Genomic DNA, 19,784 nt, shown 5'->3' on the forward strand with positions numbered 1-19,784 from the left:
TACGGTGTGTATTACAGCGTTAGAAGAGGTGGCAATAGCAGCGCGAGTAGCAGCGGTAGAGCGTGCAGGATGCGACGCCAGTGCGATGCAAGCGATGCAATGGCGACCGGAAGTCCAAGCTGGGCGGTACCGCCACCTCCGCCGGTTCCGAAGATGGGAAAATGAATTTCTTCCGGCTCGAGCAGCTCCTCGCCCGTGTCGGAGAGTCCATTTCCCGGCACGCTGTGGACGGTGTTGAGCTTGTAGCCCGCGAGACCTCCGTTGACGTTGGCCGCTCCCGAGGACGAGGACGAGGACGATGGGGATGAAAATGAGTTTCCGCGCTTCCCGGAGGTCCCGGTCGACGGTGGAGGGGACACTGGGGACACGCTCGGCTTGCGGGGCAGCGTTAGGTTGACTCGGAAGATGGCCTCCGCTACACCGCTCGGCGACGACACGACGAAGTAGAACCGCCGCGGGACGTTCTCGTGCATGTGCACGTAGGTCAAACGTGCCTCCTTGCAGAATGGCGTCGGCAGGTCCTGCAAAATCGAGTGATAAAATGTGTGTGTGTGGGTAGCGTGTGAGTGAAAATGAAAATGTTGCAATGTTTGCCACCCACGAGCTGACGAGCGTTATTTTTCTATATCTATTTGTGCCCGCGGAGATCGCCTTCGGTGGTAAAAATTGGATGCGATTTGGATTTTTGATACGGTAAGCAAACACACACACAGACACACATACACATCTTGGTGGCCAAATGAATCCATACGAGATGGGTCGGTGGTAAAAGTTCACGTTCCACGCTGATGTGGTCACGTGCGTTATCATCAGTAAAATGAGAGTGGCTTTCGGTTGCCACCAAAGTGCAGCACTCTGCAAAGCAGGAAGTGCTGTGTTCTGATAATCCTGGGACGCCGGAGTGCAGCGTGTGCACGTGACTCATAATAATTTTTGGAAGTATACCGGTTATGCACTTTTGGGAAATTTTGTGGATATGCTCAATACATTGTAGAACATGCTAGTAGCTTGAATTCTTTCAAAACATTGAAGTTTGTTGATGTAGACTATGTTTATCCTTACTTCAATCTGTTTTTAAGTATTCCTGTATCAATTCTTCACCAATCTTTATACTCACCGTGAAACCATAAGCCACTACGTCGCTGCCGTACTGGTTTCCGGGAGTGTAGACCCGGTCCCCATGGAGCCACCGGGCAGCGTACGCAGGTGGATTGGCACAAAACTGCACAGACAGATGCAATGGCGTCCCGGGCAGGATGGAAGGGGTGGAGTTTCGGGCGATGACCGTGGGACTTACTGAAACGAAAAAGTGAAAAAGGGAAGAAAATGCATGTTAAAACATTGTGGGAGTCGTCTTCATATTCCAATTGAAGAACAATTTAGAACTAGCTTCGAAATAAATAACTCCATCATAAATATCAATTACATTACCCAACATTTCTTCTTTTATTTTAATGAAACTTCTATAAGTAACACCCGACAGTTCTCAATGTGGCCTAGAGGTTGTTCACCCTCTCCAGTGAGCATGCCACGTAGGAAAAACTCGTATTAAAAATAATATTGTATTAAAGATAGCACCAGTAGATATCATCACCGCATTTTGAAAGGAAAACTCGGGGGAATAATAAACGTCATTACGGTATGATACACATCTCGGCACATCTGCATGAGCCATGATGATGAAAAAAACACCCCTCAGTCCGCCAACCCTCCCCTCACTGCCGGCTTCAGGTCGGAGTCAAGCGACGAGACCAACGCTATAGCAGAATTTCTTTAATCAGGTTTCCGCGGGGCAAAGGATCTACTAATGAAACGGTGGCAAAGTATGCGGTCCGCCCGGTACTTGGCGGTACAGTATTTACATACTGGAGTACCTTTTCGTAAACGCAATTCACCTCGCAGTTCATTGGACCAAGGCCTCGGTGGCCATTGGGAGTTGTGTTTCGAAACGCTGATGAACTCTCCACGCTTCCTGGGATGGCGGGAAAAAACAAAAACGAAATAAATGAATCCGAACCCAGTTCTCTCGTTCGGGCGTTCGTTAACGCGCTCGAAGCATTGGAGGGAAAAAAACCCTTTTCATCAGAATGCACGTTCAGACGCGCACGGTTCCATCAGACATTCATGAATTATGTCCCCTTGGGCGTACCATTGATGTATAGAAATATGCCGCTTTTCATGCGGTTAACGAGACAGACTCATGAAAATGTAGATCTGGCTTAAGCAAAGGTGTAGCTTTAAACATATGTAGCAAACGTTTTATTTAGTTGACTTCCATGTGTGAGCAAACTATCAGGCAAAATATTTAAAACTCGTATACTACTAACAGTTTCAGACTTATACAAATAACATCGTAGAAAAAATGTTAAAATATGTCAAAGACGTCGAAGTAAGAAGTAGTAGAACAACTATGGTTAGTGGCAAAAATAACTCTCATTTAGTTCAACAGCATTCTTAACATTTCTAGAAAAGATAAAAGACAAGATAAGGAAGTCACACCCACCCCATACCACCCTTAGTTTGACAGAGAAAGGTGTAATAACAGCAAAGCAAGGTGTATACACATTCCATTTGGATAAAAATTGTATGTCATTCTCGTGACTAGAGAGCAATTTTTCATAAATCAGAGAAAATCAGAACAAAAAGTCATAAAATAAACAGAATAAAGACCTTAAAAAAAGAAAGTTACGCAAGTCGATGATTCCAAAACTAGTAAAAATAATAGTAAAATGTATAACTCTATAGTTATCAGTAGTGAAAGTGATAGATGTAAACAACTTCAGCATTTGAAGATAAAGAAATAGTCACGTCAAGTAAGCAAAACATAAGGATGTTACCCTTCGCAAGGTCAGCAAGTCCCAACTTTTAGGAACAATTTAAAGCTTTTTGAGAAGAGAAATACTCCTGAGCATCTGTTTTTCTCAACCAAAAGTAATGCTGCTCTACAATCAATCCCCGCAAAAGCGAGGAGCTGCCTTCGAAAACAGTGAAACAAGAAATCTCAAACCATTTCTTCCTTCACAATGCCTTCGGGTGCAATCAATATAATCGCCAACATAATCGTTTCATTTCCCAAACCATTATCCTAAAACCCAAAACCGACCTTGCCAGAGAAAAACAGAATTCGAGAACTAACCTTGGCTCTTTCTCTCCCGCCCAAATAACACATCCAAGTTGGTAAAGGTATCCCCGGTCCATCTGATCGAATTACATCGAGTAAAGCAACTCGTCGGGCATTATCGTGCGGGCGGTTGCTTGTAGCAATTTGTTCGGATAAAACTATTAGCAGATTATTATTTTACCACATCCGGCAAACGTCTTGCCCGTGCGCTTTCCGAGTTCGTCTGCTTTGCAAGCTTACATTTCACTACGATTGCGCTACAAATGTTCGTAAAGCAATCGCGCTAAGAGGGGTCTCGATGCGGCATTGTTTTTCATTCTACATACGAAAGAATATCCAAAACATTGGTTTTTATTGGCATCGCAACTGTAACTGAACATTCTTATTTTGAAAAGTGATTATTTTACATATCTTTAATCTACTCTGGACTGTAGGTCTTTGGTTCAGTTGGCAAGCATCGATTTAATTTATCTACCAGCTAAAAGCTGCCCACATTGGCAAACGCCATGACAGGCCGAAGGCCAAGGCCGGCAAGAACAATGACGTAATTAGTCATGTATGATTATAGAAATGCTCGTGGAATGTAGCGGCGGTTGGACGTGCCTCGTGCAAATGGATCGAAACCAGCACATTTCCATCCCAACGTCTCTCTGCGATTTGTTAGCTTTGACTTGACACGGATCTGGCTTTTTGTATCGAAAAACCCACGGCCAAATTGTACAACAACGTCGTGTGATGAGCTGGTTATTAGATGATCGCCATGTGCCATGTCGGAGGCTACACTCCGACTCCGTGGGCAGCTAGCCGAACCCATCGATGCACCCACGTTTGGCTTGTTTTATTGTACGTCTTTTTTCCAATTTCATGTCACTTTGTTGCGAACACAGAATGTTGTTTGTCATGGAGTGCAAGGGCGTGTATTAGACGTGCGAACACTTTTATCGTTTGTGTGGGCGTATTTTCATTTCGGTTCTTCGACGAATCCCTTTTTCCGTTGATATAACGAATGTTGTATTGTGACACTTTTAACTAAACACAAATTGACACTTTTAACTAAAGAAACGGATAAAGTTCAATTTTTTTATTGCGTTTTTATTGAAAAACATTCTCTAATCACATAGTCCAATCGTAATTCTATTAAACTTCCGCTCGATTATCTGAGCCGGGCTAGAGCCTTTCCAATCATGGCTTCGAAATGCTTAGTCTAAAAAATTACTGCAAGCGAAAACGAGCTACTGCGTCAATCTTAATGTTTCGACTGTCATCGAACAGAAGTTCTCGAGATTTTGGTTTCACTTTTTTATTCGTGCCCCCAAATACTTTCGCCCTCACGTGCCGAGCACGATGAAATGAGAAAACGTTCCGTAACGCAATAAAAATCGAATCGAGTTAAGCTTAATTTACTGCTCTGTCATGTTAACTTAATTTCGGCTTCGATTTTATTTTACACAAGCTTTCACTTTTTCCGATTTCGATTTGAGCGTGCGTCGGGAGTGCGATATGTCTAGAAATGGACGGGCGAAATAGAAGGTGGAGGTCTGCTCCACCGCTTATGCCTACTTGCAGATTTGCTTGAACGATTCCGAGAACTCATTCTAACTCCACTCCTACTGGCAGGCCCCCCTTTTCCTCTATTTTCTCTTCTTCAAACCCGGGGTGTACTGTCGAAACGAGAACAGTCCACGATAATGTCGTTTATATGACGAAACGGTGTTGACAATAATGAAGCAAAACATATCTTGTCGTCGTCAGCCGTTGTTGAATTGAGTTTCCCTTCGCGAAAGATGTCTCTTGTTGATTGGGAAACTTCATGCTTCCTGCATGATTTTGTGATCAAGGTTTTCGATTCCAAAAAAACCGTGTCAATTTTTATATTCTAAAACAATTTTCAAGCAACCGATACGCTCTGTCGAAAACTTACTTCGTTACGGAGCGATGTGAAATAATCTTCGCTTGAAGCGAAAAATGGGTACAGAAAAAGTAAATAGAACATTTAGCAGTGGAGACGAATTTTCAATTTACCCGTCGGAGACAGAAATTAAATGCCAGCATTCCCGGGGCCGATTGACAGCAGCGTCGGATCATGCAATCACGGCGCTTGCAGGGAAAAACTTTCGCTGCAACTTCGGGACGTTCGGTCGTTCACCAGAGGGTTCATCTCATTTGCTCGAAAATCAGCTTAAGTTATTTTAATTCAATTTTCCACCCATTTCCGTGCGACCCCCGAACGATCGGAAATATGCATCCTGGCATTCGTTCGGCGTTGAGTGGGATGAACGAAACGAAAAGGAAAGCGCCACCGGAGCTAAGACGACTCCGATTGACAGGAGCTGCAGGGTGATATTAAAGGATTATTTTTATTCATCCAGTCTGTTTTTCTTTTCTTTTTTTTCGTTCTCCCAATGCCATGGCGAATTAAGCTGCTGAGCCCGATCTGCAAGAATGTACCAATCCGGGAAAATCGGCAACCGGGTCACCGCATCGACCGTAACCACTCCGATGTGGTTACGATGTCTCAGAGATTTCCGCCATCGAGCCTGAACCGGCAACGTCAGAAGCGGGTTTTGCTGGCATGCAACTCTTGGCTTATGGTGATTATCTTCGATTTCAATTTTCAATTTTTACCCCCTTCGCTTTCCCCGGGAGGGGTTTTCCTTGTCAATATGGAGTTGTGCTCCACCGTTCGATTCCGATATTCTTTCTCGCCGGATGATCCCGAAAGGAGGCGTGGAAAACGAGTTTGAGTTAATTGAGATCAGCAGCAATTTTTGTAAGCAGTTTTAGCTTCCGCTTTCCCATTCCAGCTTGACTTACCACAAGCTTTTAGGGGTTTGGTAGTTATGCCATGCCATTTATTGTCTATCTCCTTCGATCCAAAGCTTGCAGCTCATCAGGAAGCGTCATCGAAGCGAAAGGTTGTCGGAAAATTTATGCTTCCCCTCCTTTCAGTTCCCGTTTTTGATTTTTGAAACCACTTTTCATTTTTCCCCAACTCTGCGGGGCAATGATCAACTGTGATGTACGGCTTGGAAGGGAAGGAAAGCTGCTGTAAGTTAGCTGATTTCAGTCTTTTCGTTTCCCGCCTGCCGGTGGCCACGCTTTAATCTCCTAATGGTATGGTAATATTTTAATTATCCTAATTGCTTTAACCTCGGGCACTATCAGCCATCGCCTGAATGAGGAAGAAATGCCACGAAACGTTAACCGCGTCGATCGCAGTATTTTGGCAAGCGCATTACAAACACGAACTTCTCCATTCGAAATTGGTTTGAATATCGCTTCCAGTCGCGCTTTCCATACGGCCGGGTAAATATGAGTTGCTCGTGAAACTTTTCGGCAAGTTTTAAGTGAAGCAAATTCCTTCAAAGCCGTTTCCCAAGGTCCCAAGGAAAAGGCAACTTTCAAGCACGCCCATCTTGATAACAGTTCGCCCCAAAGTGAGACAAATGTCGGTACAGCTTTCCCAAAACCGGGTATCTATTCCTGGGCGGCCGTGGCCAGCCAAGGTTGACAAATAGCCATCGGAGTCTAGCCGTTCCCGGGACGTGCTTGCTGGGCAATAAAAATGGGTCTGCTTTGTCACAATTTATGCTCAACCATCCCCTGTGTTTGCCATCACGTGTTTGCCGCGCGAAAACAGGTAAATTTGTCGTCCATTTTGCTGTCATCATTATGATGATTATTATATTGTGATGCTTTTCTCGGAAATGTAAGTGAGGAATATTTTATTCGGTGAAGAATTTCCACAAACACCGGCACGGACCGGGTGGAAAATGGCAGGATTTTTTCTCGCTTTTTTCCACCTTGGATCGGTTTCCACCACCACCGTACAATAATATGTCAAAAGATGGCCGCCCCTGGCGTGATGCAGGCAAGATAGCACCAACAGTTTGACCATTTAACTCGCGCTGGAAGAGGAGGAAAAATGATCATACCGCGAAGAACCGAACGAGACAAAAACGCACCGGAGAATGCTCTGCATGAGCAAAAGTATTCTTTCCGGAGGGGGGTTTGCTTTATTGCTTTCCTTTTGTCGCAGCAAATCGGAATAAATTTGACATCAAGTGAAGCGTTAGTTAATGGTTCGGCAGAAGGGCCGTGTCCGATGCGGGAAAATGCTTGGCCGAATGAAAAATTGAGCCCCGCGGCTACAAATTGTGGTCCTTTTCGGGTGCAATTTGCTCGTCCGGCGATCGATAAGTTTGGGCGCGCACACATTTTCTTAGTTTTTCTTCTCTTATTGCGGCCTTTCGCTACGGGCAAAGATGGCCCCAAATAAAGACGTTGCAAATAAACTGCCACCAAAGTAACATACTCTTTTATCTGCCGAACAATTGACGCGTGATTTATGTTCCACTCTGGCGAAAATTTTTATCGTTTTTGGTTGTTTTTTCTGGGCCTGCTTTTTTATGTATTTTGTTTTGTTTTTGCACAATAAGATAAAACGAGTTAATTGTGGTTGATTTAACCAAAGAATCCCATTTTCTATTTGAAATTTTAAAAGGATTCGAGTTTGGATTTTTTTTTAAATCCTTAAAGATCTATCTCAACTTAAAATAATAAGATGGTTGGAAATTGTGTTATTGATTATGATGCGGAGTATGATATGCTTTCAGTTTTCTTTTGGGATCTAAGCTAGGCGCATTAAATTTTCCTTTTCAACAAACGAGGCTTTAATTTATTTTTCATCCACGTCAATCATATTTGTTTCTTCTTGACCTTCGTCGTTAACAAGTCTTACGGCAAGCTGGGCACTGCTGTTCTATACATTTTCTCTTCTAATTTGATTTTTTCCCTTTTCTGCTGAGCTAAAATGTAGAAACATTTCTTTTACGAAAAGTTTGCGAAATTGTATGACTCCGAGCACCGGCGACGCCGGTCCGGATGAGCGTCATTTGTCTGCGTCAAGCGAACGAACCGGTCAATGTTTTCTGATGAGAAATTAACAACGATGAGTAACGTCCACTACCGGTAGCAGCTTGAAGCGATTTATCTTGCGTATGTTTTGTGAAGAACTGCTGTTTGGAAATGCGTTTATGAATTGTTCAGGTTCGAGATGTCTCACAAACGTTGAAAAAATGTCGAGCTACGACTTGTAAAAACAAACGGATGTGATTCGGATAATTGGTATTTTCTGGCAACGTATTTAAAAATGAATTTATGTAATGCTTTCCTGAGAATAGAAAAAAACTTGGGCAAACTTCACTAGAATGTTGAGTAATTGATTTTCAACATCTCTTAAGTGCTCTTTTTTCTCGACAATTTATGAGGAGTTTCGCTTGAGGATTATTCATATTACGTTTATAATCTGTCGATAATTTTGAAATGGTAATTGATTCTATTCTTTCCTACAGTACTATTTCTAATGGCAAGCAAAATAATTTTCATCGATTGTGAGTCGCATAGCTATGAAAGCTTCTCCGTGAAAGTCTGTCAAAACCAAAACGGCAACTATGTTTCACATTGTTACAATGTGTTGACTGAAAAATGCTCCCACCAGCGCTATCAACGGACGCCAGCGGTGTTTATAAATCCGAGAAATTGTGATGCAATCGAGCGAGTCACAGTATTACAACCGTGCGGTGGAGCAGCAACGGCGGCAATCATGGTTGAAATTGAGCACCATACTTATTACCATCCTCCACCACCAGCAAAGAAGGTTACCCATCGGTTTCCACCAAGAACCTGAGCGACCGTTCGACTCGAACGAAGTGACGAGGAAAACCGACAGGGTTGAAACTTTTTCAAACGAAAGCAAAACGGTATAGGAACTGAAATCCGTGCGGCCGTGAATATTTCATTACTCCCGCAGCGCATAGCAGCACGTTGAATAAAGGAAGCTTGTGAAGGGCCCGTAGGGTACTAAAGTAAGTCTAAACTAACATAAGAAGCTGCCGGATCGGCAATTTGGTGCACATCGGAGCAATTTTCGTAATTATGTGGGCAATTGTTAACGTTTTAGAAATATGTCAAAAATTGACATGTTCACTGTAAAACAGGCAAAGGAAATAGAAATCACAAAGCGTTTAATGATTATTAAGAAACAAATAGGATTGGACAAATTGAAACAACGCAGAGATAAATAAATAAAACTGCAACTATCTATTCAATTTATATAGATAAAAAAAGTGGTTAAAATGAAACTCCAATTAGTATAAACTATTTTTTTCCTTTTATAAAGCAGTTCTCAGTCTATTGCCAGACATTAAAGGTACCTTCAAAGTAAGAATAGAAAACAAATCATAGAATCACACAATAATGTGCTTAAGGCGTAACCATGTGTGAGTTTATTTATGTTGTGATTGAATTGATTTCTCTGACAAGATAAGTTTAGAAAGATACACTTCTAGTAGCACGTTTCCGTTTTGCCAGGATGGTCGATCGTTTTTTTGTGACCAAAAGTTGCCCTGCAACAATACGATGATGGACGAGCTGGGAAGGAATGGCCAAGCGGGGTTCGGTTTCCTAGCAAATGATACGATTTATTCTATTGCTATTCCCTAAACTGGTTTGGCTCGATGCACCTTTGGTACATGCGGGAATAACATCAAGGAACGAGTCGTTCTGGACATGGTTGTAGTTATACACAAAAAGGCACACAGACGGGAAACTAAGGAAACAACCGACGAGCCATGAAGTTCTCCCGGTGCAGGAAAGCATTCTCGGTGTGCGTTTCCGGTGGACGGTGGTCAAGACGGCCGGACACCGAGCAGAACGGCCCTATGATTGATCATGAAAAGCCAAATAGAGCGAACCACTTCAACCGTGCAACCAGGTTGCACCGGGAGCGAGTTGAATAGGAGAAAATATTCTCGACCGTCGAAGACGGTATTTTATTTCTTTAGATGATTCTTTCCACTGAAGCACATTCACTCTTTTTCAGGCAAAGTGAGTTTTGACTCGACAAGGCAAGTTCGTTAGAAAGAACGTCCCGGAAATCGGAAGCAAGTTCCGACCGAATGAAAGAAACTTAAAGAAAAAAAATGCAGGAAAATAGCTACGACAGGACAACGTCGAAGGGAGTTGTTGTTGTAACTTTCCCTTCCTTCCTGGAAGCTTTTTTCTATCGTTTGCTCCCCGGTTACTGCCAATTTTCTTCAACCAAAAGCCAGTCTATAGTTTATGTTGCACTTCAGTGCATTCACTTTCAACTTGCAGAATTACGGACAACACTCAGACATTTTTCAATTTTAGCTTTAGTCATGTTGCGTTTTTTTTCTCTCTGTCTCGCTTTTCGCCTTTTGTGCATTCATCAGTCTAGACCGAACGGATTCGTTGATTTCTTTCTGCTGCCAAACCAACCGTATTGGAATTCTTAAGTCTAGACTTTGGCGGCAGGCAGTAAAACTGGCGAGTGCGGTCCATGACGGCAAAGGCAAAGGGAGATAATTATTGCTTTTTGACTTGTGCTGCTTCACATCGCTCGAAAATAGTGTATTGAAGAATTTTCATTGTACAATTCTGGGAGTTTTATAATTCATAGGTTTTACAGCAAGCTTGCTGATGAAATCTATAAACTTTCAACATTCTTCACATAGCATTGGTGTGTTTTAAAAGAAGGTGTATTAAAAAAACAGATTTGAATGAATAAATAAATATTTGAAAAATGTCCTTTTCATGAAAACCAAATTTTGTACATAGCTAATGTGTAGAAAGAATGACGGGTATACGGAAACAATTAGCAGTTAGAAATTAGTTAAATGTATAAAAGTATAAGAGATCCGCATAAACAAACAAATATACTTGAAATAAAAAATCGCCACGAAGCTAATATTAAAAAAAAAGCTTTTAACGGTCAATGATGTCTTATAAGGAACACATTTAACATAAGAGAAAATAACAAAATGACTTATCGAGGAAACATAACATCAAGCAAAATTATGCACCTTATCCGAATCGTTCCTTAAAAACTGTGTACCAATTTTGTACTATTAAATTTTTGACACTTTTAAATTTTTGATAATTTTTTTAAATATTTGACATTGTTTGACTCTATGATACTTTACTGTGCTACCATAAATGCACAACACTGTGTGTTAGTACAGCACATCAAGAAGCGTTACCTTACTCAACACTATTTATACCTGTTTCTTTACATTTGTGTAATCGGTTAGTAAAAACCATTTAACAACTCTGTAGACGATGTACACTATTGCGATTTGAAAGCAATATATTTTTGCTACGAGAACACAATTTATTGCCACAGCAACTAGTTCGTTTTGCAGAAAGCTAAAAATGGCGCCACAATGGTTCCACTTTTCCTTTGAGTGAAGCTATTTGTGATGGAAATGTGGAATGAAAAAGAAAACGCAAGTTCGGTCTCGATTTTCCCAACGAAAAGCTTTGTCAAAACAATGATCACGGCTCTCATTGTTTCCCAAACGACTGGCAATACCGGGGCGGGTGCAGTTTTTTTGGGGGGAGGGTGGACTTGCAACGTGCTCCCCGGCCCCCCAATTGGAGACGCCCAGCTGGAAATCGTTTTCCTCTGGTGACACAGTTTTTATTTTTCTACTCTTGTTACCCCCCCGCCCTAGCCTGGATCCCAAACGAGTGTTAAATCGGTTCGGTATAAAAAGAAAGGTTACAAGAAAAAAACGCAGAAGAAAGGGAGTTGTAAAAAAGCATTTAACCAACGATTCGAATGGATTCGACGCTATCTTGGTTGTTTTTTCTTCTCTCGTTTTGCTATTATTGTCTGCCGTTCCATTTACAACCACAATTCAAACGCAAGGGAAACTTACGACCCCGGTGGTATTGCAGTTCATGGGTCGGTTTTTTTCGAAAACGATACCGTACGAATTTTCCCCAACCCCGCTTAAAAAAAAGGGGATGATTTCTCGGTAGCGATAGAACCGAGTCGCCATGGAGGAAAATAATGTTAGGTTAGGTTTGGTTGGCCTTTGGCCATTTGCCCGGCTCGAGCAGTGTGAGGTCGGCCGATGGCACAGACAACTTCACCTGGACGGTCGTGTACGAGAGTTGGGATTTTTTTGAAATGTAGAAAGGTACACCAAAGGAACGAGGGTAACAATAAATAGCTCGTTGTGGTGCCCAACAGGGCCTTATGTTGCGAAAAAAAGGTGGCAGAAGAAAGCGGAAGCGATGTCCCCGGGGACGATGTAGGCCACACACTCCTATAGACAAGTCCGTTCCGTTAACTCGCTGCCAAGCGCGCGTTGTTGGATTGCGAACGGTGCACCGGATCGGTCAGTTGCAGGACGAGATACTTGCAATCGATTGCAGCGGGATCGTTAAGAAACCCGGGGTAGAAAAACTGGTACAAAGAAACAAGTTGAGCTGAACGAAACAAAACGGAAACACCGTCAGATGGAGCGCCCCTTGTTGAGGACCATTTTCAAAATCCTTTCCACAATCCAAAGAAGAGGAAGGAAAAAAAAGGAACATACAGCTCGTGGGCTTGTGGTTTTTCCTGGCCACAAGGAAAACTAGCTTTGATCGTCGTCCTGGTGCGGTTTCGGCTCGCATTGGATTCCAGCTCGAAAGTACTGGAAAGAATTGGCTCGAACCCGGGGAAATCCTGCCAAGGAAAGGTTTATCGTTTTATTTCGCGGCGACGGTACGGTCCTGTTCGTTCACTCGTTGGAGGTCAATTGGTGCATAGTGATGGAAAAAAAACTACACAAGAAGAAAGAGTTAAGCCAATATTCAATAAACCCACAGGAAAAGCGGACCCTTTTGCTTTCCCTTTTTTTTGCCGAGCGAACACAATTAAAAACTAGTTGACCCGACATCGGAACCCCCGTCTAAAGAGGGGCACGGCATTCCCCACGGCTTACCTTTGGCCTCGGGCGAAACCGGAGTCTGAGGTGGGTCGAGCTTTTTGCGGTTGCCGCCCGAGCTCTGGCCGACGCACTTGTACGTGCCGGCGTCCTGGTAGACGACGTCCTTCAGCGAAACCTGCCCCGTTTGGCCGGACCCTTTCAGCCGAACCGCGGCCGAATCCAGATGCGACCAGCAACCGAGCGATCCTGCAAAGGAGAAAAGGGAGCGTTTATTGATTTTATAGCGATCGAAAGTGGATACGACGGCGAAGGAGACACTTAGTTTTAATAGAATTAGCAAGTTGAGCTCCCTCTGATCGAACGCGGGTTCGGTTGAGGTTGGGAGGGGACGAAAATATTCAATTTAAAGATTTTTAAACCCATTTTGGTGGCATTGAAATTAATATACGCACACGATTCAAAAACATACGAATGCCAAGCAAATGATATGTTTCAGAAAACCAACACTTATGTTGGCTAGGGAAAAACAGTCAATTTTGCAAACCCAATGAAACTCATAATTTGCCTAAATTGGTTGGGATGGATGAAAGGCAGTTTGCAGCACTCGAAAACTTCCGGGCACCTGCCGAACGGAAATGGGTAAAGAGCAAAGTTTTGCCACGTGGCCCATAATACTGTTTTTCTTTCATTACCATAAAAAGTGAGTTGGAAAAACGAATCGGTGCGGAACTTTCCCATCCCCATTTACGGGAAACTTTTCTCCGATGCCACCTCGTCTCGTAAGAGCCTCTTTGATGCCAGCTCTGTCTCTCTCGGAAGCAACCCGAGTGGGCAGTGCGGTTGTAATGGTTGATTCCATTTGCCACTTCCCGGGCCAGGCGCTCGGCTCTTGCAGTCGATCTGCATCTCGTCGCTTGTCGGGTGGATCAGTATGTAAATCATCTGGGTCGTAGGGAAAACTTGACTTCTCGATTCGAAGCGATGGCAAATTTGACTTTCCTGTTAGTAGTTCTGCTGTTTTTTTCCAGTGAGCTGGGGTGGTGTTGGCAGCTTCCGGCTTTGCAAACTGTCTACGTCAAGTAGATAGTTCCGTGACACATAATCCCGCGGGGAGGGTTTCTTATTTGGCCGCTTGACTAGCATTTTCATTTTTCCACCCTTGGTCGAAGGGAAAAAGTTGCTCCTCACACGCAATCAATGCCCACGTTGCCAACGTTCCGAACGGGGGGGATGATTACGTACGGTGCAAGCAAGAAAAGCAACCGTCACGAAGAAAGCATTATTTGTATGCAAGTCACTTTCCCGGGCGTTGGGTTTCCAAGGCGACGAGGAAAACGCACATATGCACACGGGGAAAAGTCCTTGAAAAGGAAGTGTTTCAAACAAAACTGACAGCCCTCAGCAGCCCGGTCTGGTTAGAGCAAGTTTACTCCACGGGCCCGAAACGACCACACGACCGGAAAGACGCCGTGGTGAAAGTTTTAAGCAATTTAATCCATCGCCTCTGCTTGGTTCCCCGGCAGGTCTCACGTACAAGCCGACGTACCTTGAGGACACTGGAGCGTTACGGAACCGCCGAGCTCGACTTCCATTTGGCCGCCGGGTTTGAAGGATCCGATCGGTGAGCCGACCGGAAACGGACCGAATGGGGGGCTGTTTTTCACCGGTCCCACCCCGTTGCTGGTGGATGACGAGGAAGCGGACGAGACGGAGAACGTTGACGAGGAGGAAGCCGATGAGGATGATGATGACGATGAGATCATGGAGAGATCCTGCTCGACCGGTTCCGACGTTACATCGACTGGTTCATCTGATGGCGTAAATACAAAGGTAAATAGTTTTACGTTAGTACTAATTAGAAAATCAAACTTCACTTGCATGCATACAGTAGAAGCTGAAAACGATGGAAACCTCATCAAAGATGGGAATAACAATGCTTAAACGGAAACGGATAAGTAGTAGTAATAATGTTACACACTTTGATTGGACTATTTGTTAAGCAAAAATTTAATAATAGTGATAATAGAAGAAGCTCCCGGATTCAATATAGACCGGAGTTAAACAAACACATCCCAAGAATAATTTAAAAGAATGAAAGGAAAAGAACACCGCGAAATGAAAAAAATAGGTCAAAGTGTGGCAAAAACCCAGAACTTTTTTTGCTTACACGCCATTTGCAACTAAATAAAGTAATAGAACATGTTCATTGTCATTACGTTTCTAGTTTTCGTATTAAAACTGGTGAATTAAAATACATTAGAACAAAACTTCTGGATATTTCTGGACGTAGTCTTTTTAAGTATGGTATAAACATTCTATATACCTGAAAATTATTAGATTAGCTAGTAAAAATATCAATTCGCGATAAGTTGCCCTAATTAACTAATTGTTCATGTGGATCGTTCTAACCCGTTGCATGGGCTATTTTAGTTTACAATAAAAACTGACACGTGGAATAGTGTTCTCTCAAAAATCTTCATTTTAGTCGCAATCTGAGAGGTTTGATGACAATTTATTGTTTTTGACAAAAGAAGAGATGTTAGAGTCTTGTTAAAAATTAAAGTTTTTCGCTAAACGGGATGCATCCTCCTTCACATAACTTTACTTTGAACTGTCATAACCGAACTCCTACAAAATGCACCGGAACATGCCATGTTCCCAAATGAATGGGAAATAAGTAAAACCCGAATCGCCGTATGATAGAAATGGCGAATTGATATCACACTCACAGCGAACGCTCAGATAGTATCCGATGCTCGAGTACTGGAAATTGAGATGCCTCGAGGTGCACTTGTACCAGCCGGAATGTTCGCGCCGGATCGAGCTGAAGTTGAGGAACCCGTCGCCGATCTGCGGCACCGGCGTGTCCCCGTCGTCCTTCTGCCAGAGCGGTGTGCTGGGCGGATTGGAGTCGACGTCACACTTGAGCGAAACTTCGATCCCTTCCCGCAGCGGATAACCGAACCCGGGCGTCCTCGTGATGGCGAACGACGGCGTGTCTATGGAGGGAAGGGATGAAAAAAGTTAGTCAAATGTTAGAAAAAAGGACACACGGAAAGCTTTGACAGTAGCAGCAGACGTTCCGACAGGATGCGACCGGAAAGAAATGAAACAGCCACAGAACGGATCTCGTGCGGACCGATGCGCCATCGATATCGGCTAATGAAAAATTCCACTCACACTGCACATCGAGCAGAATCGATGCGTTTTGGCGCACTTTGAGCGTCGGATGTTCCATGATGCAGAGGATGCGGGCATTGTGGTGCACCCGGAAGACGCCCGGCAGCTTCGCCTCCGACACGGCCCCACTGTTGATCTTGTACGGTTCCTTGTCCTGCAACGAGCGTGAAACCGACGGAGAAAAATTCGATCATTGATGAGCTTTCCTGTACGTGTTGCTTGTTTTTGCATATTTTAGATGTGCTTTGGAAGTTGGAAAAAAGTATCCACACGCACACCAGCACGTAGTTGTGAGCAAATCAAAGTCCGTCCTTCGCACGAAGTACACGGCTTTGGTTTTGGATTAACAGCTTCGACAACGCCGGGGAACAACTTCACCCACGCAGCGTGCGCGTGGGTTGTCTCGGAGGAGGAAAGTTTCCCCCCCCAGCACGCCATAACTAACCTTATCTTTTTTCATCTCCTGCAGCTCGAGCACATCGTTCGGCAGCTTCTGTGCGTGCCGGTCGATGCCGGGACTGAGCAGGACCTCCCAGGAGAGCGCCGGCTTGGGGTTACCACCCTCGCTGACGCAGGCGAGCGTCAGCTCGGCGTTTTCCTTCACCGGGATGAACATGTTTCCCGCATCGAGGCGCCGGGAATCGATCAGCAGGTACGGCTCCTTCGGTGGATCTGCAAGAGGGAAGTCCTGTGTCAGTCCGTGATTGAAATGCCTCAGAATAGCAACCGAAAGCAACTTTTTCCAGGAGGCGTTGCATCAAGGATGTCCTTGTTCTTGTTCGGAGAAATATGACGGTAATGGTTCTTGTGAAACTTTCCTGGAAGCCTGGAGATCAATTTACGGAAATGCTTGAATGGCGCCGGGAGATACATGGTGATACGCAGCGTTAGAGAAAACTAAAACGTCTGAACCCTTGGGGACACCAGCAGCCTGCATCAGCACTTTCATCACAACATCCCTGGTCAACTACTTTTCCTCCTGTGGGGGGATTTTCAATCAGTTTCCCAAAGAACGGAACGGTCCAAAAAGTGGATTAAAAACTGCGTGATTTGTCTGGGGAGATATATCCGGGAGCTCGGAGATGGCGAGCAACTCCTCAGCGAACTGTCGCTGCAGACGCGCAGAAAAGTTCATTTCCTTCCTCGTTCCCGCTTCCGGTGGCTTTCAATAAGAATCAATTGCGGTTGCAACGAACGCCGGCCATTTGACGGGGGTGTTCTGGCCGGCTGGCTTGCTGATGGAAAAGTTGGCCGTTTCTGCCCGCGCCCTTATCTGCCTTCTTCCAGCGCTGGCGAAAAACTTTCCACCGCGGCGGCGGGGGGTTTTTCCTAACGGATAACTTTCAGGGACCCCACCCAGGTCAACTTACCCAGAACGATCAGCTTTATCGGGCGGCCGTTGAAGAGGAACCCGCGAGCGTTCTGCGCCTCGCACTGCCACACACCGTCATCCTCCATCATCACGCTCCGGATGGTGAGCCCGCCGAACGATTCGCGCACGAACCGGACGTCGGCGGTTCGTGACTTCTTGTCCGTCGCGTGCACTATCTGGCCGTCCTTGAGCCACACGCTCGTCGTGATGTCGGCGTCGACCTCGCAGTTCAACCGCACCGGTTCCCGCTGGTCCGCATACAGCACGACGACGTTGTCCTCACCCGCCAGCTCCGCTTCGGCCGGATCACGAACGATGGGTCGCAGCGGCAGAGCTAATGGTTCCTCCAATGGTTCCTCCCCATGATGGTCTCCCGCGTCGTACAGCTGCGAAACGTCGCGAGCAACTTTTCCCATCGGGCGTCGGGGCGCGGTGTGAAGCCCGGGAGCTGGCGACGATGATGACTCCTGTTCGACACTTGTCTCCAGCAGATCTGGCCCATTGAGAAAGATGATTTGTTCGTCAAAGTTTCGACCGGCAAAGATGCTGGAGTCGAGCGTAGGTAGGTTCGGTCCCGCTGAGCTCCCATTACTCCGACGGTCTTGCGTGTCGTGTGCGATGTAGACACTGTCGTCTAACAGAATGAAACCCCGGATGCCTTCACTAGTCGTCGAAGAATGCGTCGGTGTAATTGCTCCTACATCCGCTGTCATCCGACGAGACGGTCGTTGTTCCGGCGACAAAGACCTTTGTTCGCTAGCATTCTCCAACTCTTCACCTTCTCGTGTGTCCAGTGTCTTCAAATATCGTTCGTCGTGACTTTTCTGCTCCATTAGCTCCGGCTTCGAATGCTCCGCAACCGCTCCATCGCTTCTAGGTTGCACTGAATTACTCACTTTAACGTTATTGATCACAGCCCCAACGGCATCGCCTATCGGCAGCTCTGAGGAACTGACGCTTCTATCCTCTTTCGAACGCCTACTTGGACTACTGGCAACCGCGTTGGAAAAACCATTCGTCTGTTTCGCCTTCACGTCCAAGTGTGCCGGGGAGAATATCGCATCCCGTGAAGACACATTGTCGCCATTGGCAACGGATGACCTGATGGGCGGATCGTCTTCCAGAGGCATCCAACCCACTGTCGATGGCACTTCCGATGCCGTGCTGGCTTGGACGGCAAGGTTCTCCACTGCCCGCCGGTGTCGTTCGTTCGTGAAAGCATACTTTACGCTAATTTGATCGGGCGCGTCTACCGCCTCAGGGTTTCTATCAAACAACGGCTCCTCTTGACCGTAGGATGTTACGTCTTCGTTGGGAATAAACGTATCATCTACATTCGAGTACGCTACATTTATCTGGTGCCTATGATTAATTGCTCTACTTAACGATGGCCCATCGTTCGCCCTGGGCAGCCATTGTTGACTCACCGGTCGAACAGCTTCGGGCCGCTCATCGGGACTGGCGATATGGGCGTTGTGAAACATTCCAGTAAATTCATTGTTATCTAATATTCGGTGGTACAAATTTTCTAACCGAACGTCGGTCTGTATCCTTTCGGGTTCCTCGTCGACCGGTGTGCTTCGTAAAGCTGTTTTCGTGTAGAAGCCTGCAATGGAAGAAAAAGTCAAATGGCTCCGTTTTTATTTGAATCATGTGGATGATGTATGGTAAATTATAATGCACAAAAGAAAGATTCAAAATCAGTCCAAACCATCTGCGAACCTTTTACTTATAAATTATGTTCCTTCTCATACAAACACACTTCGTTCTCTAAGGCCAGCATCGCACGAAAGATATACTGAATCTTTAATGTTACATGAGTGTGAGGTGAACTTGAAAAAAGGTCACCATATGACGTGAGCCGTCTCGTCGGTTCGTCTCCATTCGATTCGCTCGCTTCAAGCTGGATTGCGTCTCAAATGGATGTTAGAATAAAATGGAAAAGATTTTCCTTCTCTCCCTACCATATTCGTTCCAATCGTCTCAAGGATTATCGACTTTATCATCATCATCATCATCGTTGTCATCGTCTTCGTCACCTGCTTATTTACTATAACGACCCTCGAGACGGGACGGCGGATCAATTTACACGCTTGAAAATGGACGGATGTGTAGGTGTGCGATACGAGAGTGGATGTATTTAATTTCTGCGTGTCTGAGCAAGACGTTTTGACCTGACGTTCATTAGAAGACGGAAAGATCTTACCGAAACTAGTCTTTGAGGAGGTGTGAAGAAAAGGTAAAGCACAGCTTAAGTTTCGTTTAATGAAGGTTAATTAACAAATCTGATGTGTTATTTGTTTTCTTATGCTTGAACATGAACAGTGCTTTCTGTAAATTATTTGACTGTTTTATTGTTCGATGT

General features: G+C 44.8%; 1 protein-coding gene across 1 annotated transcript; it reads right to left on the reverse strand.

Annotated features, from left to right (window-relative positions):
• Positions 1–11: 11 nt before the first annotated feature.
• LOC131285733 (uncharacterized) lies at positions 12–18,903 on the reverse strand. The gene is made up of 9 exons (XM_058314590.1): positions 17,418–18,903; positions 16,493–16,719; positions 16,048–16,201; positions 15,597–15,866; positions 14,414–14,677; positions 12,941–13,113; positions 1,709–1,725; positions 1,118–1,292; positions 12–521 (listed from the first exon to the last, which is right to left on the reverse strand). The coding sequence occupies exons 1-9, from the start codon at positions 18,901–18,903 to the stop codon at positions 12–14; spliced, it is 3,276 nt and encodes a 1,091-aa protein (XP_058170573.1).
• Positions 18,904–19,784: the final 881 nt, after the last annotated feature.

The sequence above is a fragment of the Anopheles ziemanni genome, chromosome 3 (assembly GCF_943734765.1).
Source record: "Anopheles ziemanni chromosome 3, idAnoZiCoDA_A2_x.2, whole genome shotgun sequence".
Lineage (NCBI taxonomy): Eukaryota > Metazoa > Arthropoda > Insecta > Diptera > Culicidae > Anopheles > Anopheles ziemanni.